This window comes from Sorghum bicolor, chromosome 1 (assembly GCF_000003195.3).
Source record: "Sorghum bicolor cultivar BTx623 chromosome 1, Sorghum_bicolor_NCBIv3, whole genome shotgun sequence".
Classification (NCBI taxonomy): Eukaryota; Viridiplantae; Streptophyta; class Magnoliopsida; order Poales; family Poaceae; genus Sorghum; species Sorghum bicolor.
In genome coordinates this window covers 46,644,564-46,655,634 of record NC_012870.2, presented here as the reverse complement: position 1 = coordinate 46,655,634, position 11,071 = coordinate 46,644,564, and the positions used below count along the sequence as shown (strand labels likewise).

At 41.3% G+C, this 11,071-nt stretch overlaps 1 protein-coding gene across 1 annotated transcript; it reads left to right on the top strand.

The window, feature by feature from the left end:
• On the top strand, positions 2,086 to 3,407 carry LOC110433297. The gene is made up of 3 exons (XM_021455128.1): positions 2,086 to 2,393; positions 2,670 to 2,720; positions 3,048 to 3,407. Exons 1-3 carry the CDS (start codon positions 2,171 to 2,173, stop codon positions 3,152 to 3,154), a joined length of 381 nt encoding a protein of 126 aa, XP_021310803.1. The 5' UTR covers positions 2,086 to 2,170; the 3' UTR covers positions 3,155 to 3,407.

Here is an 11,071-nt window from a genome sequence, read left to right as displayed (position 1 = left end):
CCCCTCACAATCTCTTCTCTGGAGCACCGCACAACCTCACATGCTTCAACAGAGTCACAAGCCACCAAGTTGTCTAGGAGGTGGCAACCTCCAAGAGTAACAAGCACCTTCGGCTTGTAACACGAGCATTTAGTGCTACTCGATGCAATCTCTCAATACAATTGCACTAGAATCGCTCACTCACACCATCAGATGATCACTATCAAGCATATGTGAGTTAGAGGCTTCACTATCACTCCTTAAGCATGGACACTAAGTCCCAAGGGTGCTCAGCATCAGCCAAGGCCGGCCACCACTGCTATTTATAGCCCCAAGGGCTGAAATAGCCATTGCCCCTTCACTAGACAAAACTCATGGGCACTGGACGCGCTGCAGGGAGCCACCAGACGTTCAAACCCAGCGTCTGGTGCTCAGACGACAGCCACGTGTCACTAGCCATTTGAACTTGACCATTGCCACCAACGGCTAACATGCACTCGCACCTAAAGCAGTAGCACTAGACGCTCTGTTGGTCCACACCGGACACATCCAGTGCACATCGGACCCATACACAGAGAGGGTGTTTTTCACATAGGGTCACCGGACGCAGGCCATTGGATGCTCTCCTGTGTCCGATGTCGTGGGCTCTACTTCTACAGACCACCAAACGCTCGTCACCGGACTCGCTCATGTTAATGTGCGCGGGTTGATGTGTACACCCCAGCGAGTACCACTCACCGGACGCACAGAGCGCGTTCGGTGCAGCGTCCGGTGAGTCCCGTGACTTCTCCAAACTTTCCATCGGTGCAATAGAAAATATGCATTTCATTTTCTCAAAAGCACCGAATCCCACCTCACAAGCTCGGGAGGGAGAGAGGAACCCTAAACCCCTCTCTACCCTTCAAACTCAACCTCCTGCTTAAAGTGTGCCAACACCACCTAGTATGTACCAACATGTGCAAGTGTGATAGCATTTTCACAAACATTTTCTTCGAAGGATTTAGCCTCTCAACTTGCCATGCCATTCGATCCTAACACGCACTACAAGAAATCTAGGCTTCTATGACGACTGCCATATGACAGAGCACCTATTTGTCATAAAAAGAGACTGTTTATGACGACTATTTACAGGATGACAATTGTTTATGACCAAGCTATGTCTTCGTCAAAAAGATCTCAGAATAAACTCTGCATAGACTTTGTGACAACGGGTCGATGACAATATTTGATCGTCATAAAACATAAACTATTATATTTTAGAAAAAAATATTGTAGCTTTTCTCTTAGTACACATCACCTCTAGCAGTACTTCACATTATTCACAAATACACACATCTGTAAGAGATGAATGAATTTGTGAACAATGTACAATCCTACTTTATTAAAATAGTTTAAAATTTTTGAGGCAGCTTATACGCCAGTATGCACACATACCAATTTTTAGGATTTTTGGACCACTTGATGATATTATTTTCATTTTCATCGGAGCCTCCAAAATACAAGTTTGAGTAATCCCCAACAAAATATTTCATTTTCATTAATTTTCACTGTAAGGTCAAATCAAACACGTCTTCTAATATATATTTTTGTCCAAGTTTTTGATACTGGTTGGCATTAAACGTAGTTCAAGTTAGATTTGTTTTCGTGAAAGTGCAAAAAAATCACTTAAACATTAGAAAATAGCAAATTGCTTCAAAAATTCTTGAAAATCATACACGTAACTATTTAGGTAGTCTACTTCATGTTAAAATTATGTTGGGGCACATAGAGATTATGTAAACCACAACTATTATAATTTGCATCTTAGATTTAAATTTATTTTACCTAGAAAAAAAGAGAAAAAGGAAAGGTAAAAGGAAAATTAGATTCAACCTTTAAAGAGGTGTTCTGGAAGTGGTCATCAGACCTGCACCGTGCTTGTTGCCTGCAAGAGGCCCAAGCGTCTCCCTTGGGAAGCCCATGGCTTTTCCAAAGCCCAGCACATGAAACCCTTATGGGAAGTGAATCTTAGCCTTTGATTTCAATCTGATGGTCATCACATCCGGAGAGGAAACACTTATATAAAAGCTAAATGAAAACCCTAGAGGCAAACTCAATGTCTTCCACTCCACGCACGCAGCCGCACACACAGAGCGCAGCACATGGTGCGGTATGGCTAGCACTGCAGCACTCAGCTCGCTGGTGGAGACGCATGTGGCATGGATGCCGAGCCCCAATCCGATCCCGGCAGCACTCAGCTCCATTGATTCCGGCAGCACGCGGCCGAGAGGCCAATCCTGATGGCGGCGGACGAGAGGCCAATCCCGGTGGCGGCGGGGCTAATCCAGTAGATCCACGGTGGATCCGGCTTGTAGGGATGATGAGTTCCTCATCTCTTCTCTCCTTCCTCTCCTCTATGCCCACTCAGCTGCCAGGTATCGCACCCCTCCACTCCCCTTCCCCTTCCCTATGCGTTCGTGATATATGGTCGTCGGTGTCAGCAAGTTAATATCTCCATTGATTTGTTTGAAAACAGATAGCAGTAGAGAGAGGAGAATATATATCATGTACTCTGACAGATCTAGCCCTGCTTGCTAGCCACAGGTTGTGTGTGTACACATGGCCAGCAAAATGCAGCAGTGGGTATTGTTTTAATCTATCAGATTAATTTCTGATGAATTACTTGTCTTTTCATGTTTGATTCTGTTCAGACATTCTGACATTGGGGGGTAAGAAGCAAGCTTCAGGCTCAAATGTACTCGGTATAAATAATCTTTCCTTCATTGTGTATGCTCTGTATGTTGGCTCTTTATTTCTAGTATATGTGCTAGTCCAGATCTCTGATTCAATTGATGGCTATACCATCAGTGATCTGGAGGTTACTCAGCAATGGAAATATTCTAAATCGGTTACTGCTTGTTGCTTATAAGTTACAAATTTTTATTGTATTCATTCATCCACACATTCATGCTTCTCGACCATTGAGACAATGAAATTGGCATATAGTATAAAAAATTATTAAGACATGTATTCGTCCTTTTCCACTTATGTTGCCCATGAGTAATTAGAGTGTTTATCCTTTTTTACAGATGTTGTGTATGTGGCTGCTGGTACTAGGACTTGGGCGCTGGCATGGTGTATGTGGCGCTGCTGGTTGGTACATGGAAAGAATTTCTGGCGTTGGTTGCTGGTGTAGGCTGGTGGCTGGAACTTTTGGCTGCACGCTGGTGGATGAAAATTTCGTCTGTTGGCTGGCTGGTAGAAAAGAATTTTTGTACACCAAAAATATTTTTGGCACTGCCGGCTAGCTTCAAATTGTTTGGTGCAGGAGCTAGATGCTGAAACTTGTTTAGTTGGCTAGATTATTTTGTACTCATGTTTTTTGTGGTTCATTTGTATTGAAACATGGCTGAATCTGTGCTTCTGTATTGGCTGGAATGTTTTTAATATAAAATATTCTGTTTTATATACTGACCCACAATATCGGCCTCGATCGTATTGTTGGGAGTTGTTCCAAAAACCTTTGGTCCAATTAGGCTAATTGTAAATGAGCATGATAATGAAAAAGGCCCCATGTTATATGGGCCAATGTTAATTGCCATGTCATTTGTTATGTCATATGTGTTATGTCATTGTACATGTAGTGCTATTTTGTTCAATATATTGTGACGAGTTTAGTTCGTCATTGTATCAATGACGGGAGAATTATTGTCACTGTATCAATGACGAAGTCATCTGATGGTCATAGAAGCTGGTTAGTGACCCACCTTCTGTGACGACAGTAAGTTTGTCATTGTAAACAGACTGTGACAGGAAACAGGCTCTGATCGTCATATTCTGATTGTCATAGAAGCTCAGGTTTCTTGTAGTGACGTATGCAAAGTTAGATCGCTCAAGTGGCACTAGATGACCGATATGCAAACAAGTTTGCCCCTCTTGATAGTATGGCCATCTATCCTAAATCTGGTCATAAACTTCTCTATACACCTATGACCGGTCAAATGGAAATGCCCTAGGTTATACCTTTGCCTTGCGCATTCCATTCCATCTCCTCCGATGTTGACGCAACACATGCACCAACCAATCACCAAATGATATGATCCATTCATATCATCATGTGACCGTATTGGTTCGTCGATCTTGACCTTACTTGCTCTTCACCATTGCCTTGCTCCATTGGTGGCAAGTCTTGCTCAAGCTTCATCGTCACATGCAGTCCCTCACTTCAAAGCCTCTGACTTGCCCTTCACTCTTGCAACTGGTCCATCGAGCCAAGCCTCATCTTGATCTTCTCCACCTTGGTCACATGACTCCATGTCATGTCTCATATGCAATGAGCTCCTCCATCATCACATAATCGCATGTGGACTAATCTCCTGTGTATCTCATATAAACACTATTAGTCCATCTAAGTTGTCACTCAATTACCAAAACCAAACAAGGTCCTTTCATCATCCACCTCAGACCATGATTGGTGAAATCGACTAGTGAGTCACGCGGTCCAGGTCATATCACATCTCACACTTCGCTCATTATGCTTTTGTTTCTTCTTTTGAGCCTCGAGATGTTGGGCATGCTCTATCTAATTCCGTTTGGGTCAATGCTATGCATGACGAGATAGAGAACTTTGAGAGGAACAAGGTTTGGGTTTTAGAACCACCTCCACTAGATTGCCAACCCATAGGTATCAAGTGGGTTTTCAAGAACAAACAGAGTGAAGATGCGGTGGTAGTGACGAACAAGGCTAGGTTGGTAGCTTAGGATTTATGTTAGAAAGAGGGTATATACTATGAGGAAACATTTGCTCCTGTTGCCTGTCTAGAGATCACAAAAATCAGAATTAGAACAGAGAAGTTATGATTTATCTATGATTTTCTATAAAAAAGTAATTAATTAAATAGGACCACAAAATTAAGTTACATACTGATGAAATAGTGTTACTTTTTTCGAGAAAAAAGATGAAATAGTGTTACTAACATGTAGATCTCATGAATACGAATCTAACACAATTTGAACGGGTCAAATCAAAGTTAAAATGAGCATTTTATAAGCAAAACAATTTCAGTGGCATTTATGTAAATATAGGAAAACGTATTTGAATTAAACCGGCGAAGAATATGTTTTAGATTTTGAAAAAGCGTATTTTAGCAAATGTGCAATGGACTACAGGTCATAATTCAATAAAATTTAGGGTCTCTTTAATAAATTATACCCCAAAGGGGTATCTTCTAATCCTGGCGTTTGATCTCAATTTGAACGGCTGAAAACCCTTCCAAGGGGCAGGTCGGCCGGCGGCGTGCCAGGCGCGGTGGACCTCCATTGCCGCTGCCGTGGAACTAACCGGAGTTTACCTATTTTGTGATTCCGAGCACTAGAGAGCAAGAGAGAACCATCGGGAGAACGGGAAGAGTGAGACGAACTCACCTACATGTTTTACTCGCGCAGAGAAGGCGTAGAAGAGGCTTGCTGCGGTGGTGGTTTGAGCTAAAGCTTGGCAAGATCCAAAACATGGCGAAAAACAGCTAGGGCGGCTCCTAGGTGTGATAGATGGAAAAGGAAGGATGTGGGGCAGCTTTAAGCTTTTATAGGTGTCGGTAGTCATCGGGATCGGATTGCTCTCTAGGAGAGTCCCACTCGGCCACGCACGAAGAAGAAGAAGACTAGGGAATTGCCATGCAGGCCTGGCGTGCCAGCGAGAGAAGGGAGGAGGGAGCTGCAGCGCGGCTTGGGCCGAGGGAGACTGGCCAAGAGCAGGCCTGCGTGGTGGAAAAGAGTGCGGCGTTTGGCTGTGCTGCTGGCTGCACGCTGGGCCGGGGCAGCGGGCCACACGCTCAGAGGAAGACAGTTGGCTGTGGGGCTGGGCCAAAACTGAGCAGGGGACATCTTTTTATTCTACAAACCTGTTTACAAATTCTTTGGAAATCTGTTTTAAATTCAAACAAACACTCCACACTGAAAAACAATTATGCACCAGCATGTATGCACAACATGTTGCTAAACTTATAATGGATTTTAATTGCAACAAAAAAATATTTATATGCTAATTTAAATGCTCACAAAAATACTTAAATAAATCCAAATAAATCCTATTCAATGAAAATTAAAATATGGTGTTACATCTAAGGATTGATCTCCTCCATCCATTCAAGTCGGTTTGATCCAAGGGCTATGGTTCACTCCACTGGCCTATATAATTAGAGCCCCTCCCCAAAGAGAACAGATGTCCAAGTCATTTGATTCAAGTTAGCAGAGCTAGAAACCCTAGTCTTCTTAGAGCTCCACCAAATCTAGAGCCTAACTACATAGGTTAGTAGTAGAGAGGAGGCACTTTCGATGGATTCCGGATTTGTCGGGAGTGTTGCTTGGTAATACCTTGTAATCTCTCTCTTTTATTACTTTACATATATATACTTTTGTTTAGACTATAGTTATGACTTTGCTCTACTTGATTATATTCTCAATTATATTGTTCTTTGCCTACTTTGGTTATATGCTTAGTATAGTTGGATTAGTATTATCTTTATGTATATGTTCATATAACGCTCATCTAGATGATCATTGGATGGGTGGTGGGTGCCATATAGACATGGTGTCTAGATGGTATTTACTTGCAAATGCACCCTATATGCAGGGCCATGTGGTAGATCACGGGTGTGACAATAATCCCGTTGAGTCCTATGTAGTCCACTCCATTTATGTAGGACTAGTAGAACGTGGTTGCCTAGGGTTGTCTTATTATGATCCTAGACCTCCCTAGAGTAATGTTCCTTATGCATAGATATAATATTGGTCTTAACAATAATTGCTAGGTGTAATTGCACTAATCATAGTATTCACAGACTTATAGTTAGAATAACTTAGGACTCTATTCCTCTCAGCTTTACCTAATGAGACACTATGTGCTTTAGATTGGAGTGCTCTAGGATGCAATTATTATTATTTATGTATTGGATATTTATCATTTATCATATATTATTTATGATTTGTGACACCCCTATTATTGAGTATATGATTAAGTCTCCATCAAGTGTGCAAGTGATAGGCATGAGGTGTTAACCATATTTCTTAGCCATCCCTTCCTAGTGGTATTAATATAAATCGACAACCTAGTAATACTCTAGGTAAAATGCTACAATGGTATAATTAATTTGTCCGCTTGCAGATACATTTCTCTTTATCTTTATATTACTCTAGTCACATGAAATAATAGTTATAATAAATCCTTAGAACATCTTAGCTCTATTACTAGGGATGAGAACAAAGTTGCTAGCTGGAGGTGTAGGTAGTCAGTAAGTGACTAAGTTCAATCCAAGTGGTACATTAATAAATACGATTAAGATTTCTCGATGTTGTTGCTAGGATAGATTCTTAGTATTGATGTTAAGAAATGTCAAAAAGCATTTTTGGCGCCGTTGTCAGGAAAGGTAGAAAGTCTATTAGAAATAAATATAGGTATCACCTAATAAAATTATTAGATAGAGTATTAGAGTCACTTGTACCACACCGATGTGATCGAGAACACCCATATAACTCTAAAAGGCTTACCCTTGCTTTGTCTATTGTTTATATCTTATTTGCAGGGTAATATATGCGAGGTTTTGATCTCCTAGAAACCTTCAACTCAAATCTTGAGGCATTACTCAAGAACACAAGAGCAAAACTTAAGAGAGTGCCCAAGGTGACTTCAGAGAACAACAACCTAAAGATGAGATTGACACTAGTTTTTGACGCCATGGACAATAAGACGCTATGTGAATATTCTGCTCCAACTACCGCCAACATCCGAATTGGACCAGTCATGGATGTGGGTGAATATGGTTTTGAACTCAAGTCAGGCCTCAACAACATGGTGCATGGCAACCAGTTCAGTGGAAAATCTTATGAAGATGCTAGTGCACATCTGCAATATTTTCAAGAAATTTGCAGCACCTTCACCATTGAGAGAGATTATTCCCATTTTCACTTGTAGGAGGGGCTAAGTAGTGATTCTACTCCAATAAATACAAGAACACAACATGGGACATCTGCTCTACCACCTTCCTGGCCATGATTTTTCTAGTAGGCAAGACAAATGCCTCACGTGCGAAGATTTTGAGTTTTCAGCAACAACATGATGAATCCATCCCGGAGGCATGGGAATGCTTCCAAGATTACATATCACACAGTCCTCACCATGGGATGGAGAGTTGGCTACTTATGCAAACATTCTACCATAGGCTGACGAATAGCACCCGTGAGATCATTGATCCTGTAGCTAGAGGTTCATTCTTATCACTCGCTATAGAGGAAGCAACCACTATCATAGAGAAGATGGCATCCAATCAAGGTTGGAATGAAGACAGGATTCAAACATGTAGGAGAGATGGAATACATCAAGTCAGGGAGGTAGACATGATATCTACCAAGATGGACTTATTGATAAAGAGGCTTGATGAGCAAGCTAGAGAGAAGAAGGAGGTCATGCTCATTCATGAATCCCACATGACATGTGAAGAGTGGAGATGTTGGACATACTGGCAATAATTTCCAAGTAATTCAAGAGGATGTGAACTACCTCAACAATAACAATTATCATCCTTAGAATCAGTGGAATCAGAATCAAGGATGGAATCAGTAACAGTTGGGCATTCTTAACGTCATTACCAAAAGTAGACTTAGTTTTCTATTTGTGATAACGGCGTCAAAAATGCCGAACCTATCCCTCATGCCACTTAAGCCAAGTTGTCATCCCCAGCATGACATGAGAGATACGGTATTGAAATATGCAATTGCTCTTCTGAATGAATAATAAATGAGATTTGCAAGCGCACAGATTAATACCGATGTAGCATTTTAACTGGGAAGTATTCCAGGTATCGTTATTTATATTTTTACCACAAGGAAGGGATTGCTAATCATCAATGTTGATTATGGAATGAAATATGGAATTGAGTATCTATCATTGCATGTGTAATAGAGAGCATTTATCTATCTCTTTCATACAGGGATAAATGTCACATAAAATATAGATAAAGTATGAATGGTGACAAAGATAATTAATCTGATTAGCATAACTAGCCACATATAATAATGATAAGCACCTCAACAGATATTCTAGCAAGTCATTAGCATGGAATTAGGATGAACTACAAGAATATTTCCTAAGTTATTCTTAACTATAAAGTCTAGCATATCATAGTTAGTGCAATTATACTTGGCAATCATTGCGAGACAGGACTACACCCATGCATAGTGATATTATCAAGGAAGATGAGAAACATAGCAATCACTCCCCTGTAATAATGTTACTCTGCCTGCCCTATACACGGGAGGGGGACTATATAAGAATCAATGGAGCTATCACCACCACGAACTACCCCACGATCCGGCATATATGGTACAATCACAGATAAATACGGTATAGGCACCACGCCTACATAATACTTATCATTTACCTATTGTACACATGGATAAACGCTATATGATCCTAAACATGTATATAATTCCAATCTAACTAAGCCAAGCATATAACTATGATAAACTAAGAACGATATAATTGCAAATATAAACAAGTAGAGCAAAGTCATAATCAATATATTGAAGTAGAACAAAGTCATATTCATAATATTGAAGAACAATGATGAACAAATGAAGAACAACAGAGGAATTACAAAGAATCCTCTTGACAGATCCGGAAACCAATCGAAGATTGACTCCTTCTAGTTCTAATCCTATGTAGCTATGCTAAACTAGAGATCTAGTTGATGTGGTGGCTCTAGGGCTTGATCAGAGACTTCTTCTCCTGAGATGAATGAATGAATTAGGGTTTCATAGGTCCTCTTCTCTAGGGGCCAAGGGGCCTGCTTATATAGTCCTTCCAAATAAATATGGGCCGTCGGATCAAACCGACCTTAATCACACGGTTTTCCTTAATCCTCTAGGTCGGTGGAGCATGATCCACGAGACTCAACCTGATTGGCTGCTGAGCCAGGGCGATCGCCCAAGGGGGGAGGGCGGGCGCCCTGTCCTCGAGCCCGCTCGGCCTTCCGCTCGTTCCCGTGGCTTCTGGACTCTTCTAGGTTAGGGAAAATTGCCTGGCACATAATTATCTCTATGTAAACCCGGCGTGTGGGCCTTTCCTCCATAATTCCTGATAACCCCCTGAAGAATGGACAAACACCAAAACTCGTGGAATTTTGTCAGATAAAACCCTAAGTCTGGGTGTCGGTCGCATTTGGGTCCTTTTCTCTATTTATTTGTTGATTATATTTGATACTTAAGGACCGTCAACAGTAACAAAGTCCTAATTATCAAAGTAACTATTCAAGCAACTATCAAGGTAACAATTACAATAATGCTTTCAATCAGCCACCATTGAGGGAGTTAATTGCTAATCAATCTAAGGCAATGGAACAACTATCAAAGAAAGTAACTGTTAATGATGAAGTCTTAGAAAATATTAATACTAGAATGGATAGCTTTGCCACTACCACCAAGAATCAACATAGTTTTAATAAGATGGTTGAGTCACATATATCTCAGTTGGAAGCTCCTGTTCCACCGACCGACAAAGGTAAGATTCTGGGGCAAATGGAGGATTCAGAAACTGCAAACCTTGTAGACATATTCCATGCAGGATGGTACCACCAGGATCAGCCATCAAGAGGATGGAAGGATGAGTCCTTGCTAGTGTGGACTGTTGTTAACCATCAATTTTATATGTCAACCAAGGAGAGAAAAGCGGATGAAAACTAAACATCACCATAGACTTATGGTTTTCACTGACAATTTCCAAAAGTTTTGGTGAATGTCTGTTTCTGTAGGGGGTTATTGGAAATTAACCAAAAGGGGTCCACATGTTAGATTTACATAGAGAGAAGATCACGTCAGTAACTCAAGAACAATCTAGAAGACTCGGGAAGACAACACCCCAAAGCAAGGGCCCACCTAGCATTGTGCCTAGGCGGGCGCCCATGCCCTAGGGGTGGCCGCCCGGCCTCCTCGCCAATGAGGATCAACCTCACAGATCCTGCCTCCACCGTCTTTGACGAGTAATCTTGACCATCTATTAAGGTCGGTTTGATCCAAGAGGTGAGGTGCTTCCTAGAGGGCTATATAAGCAAAGGTAGACCCC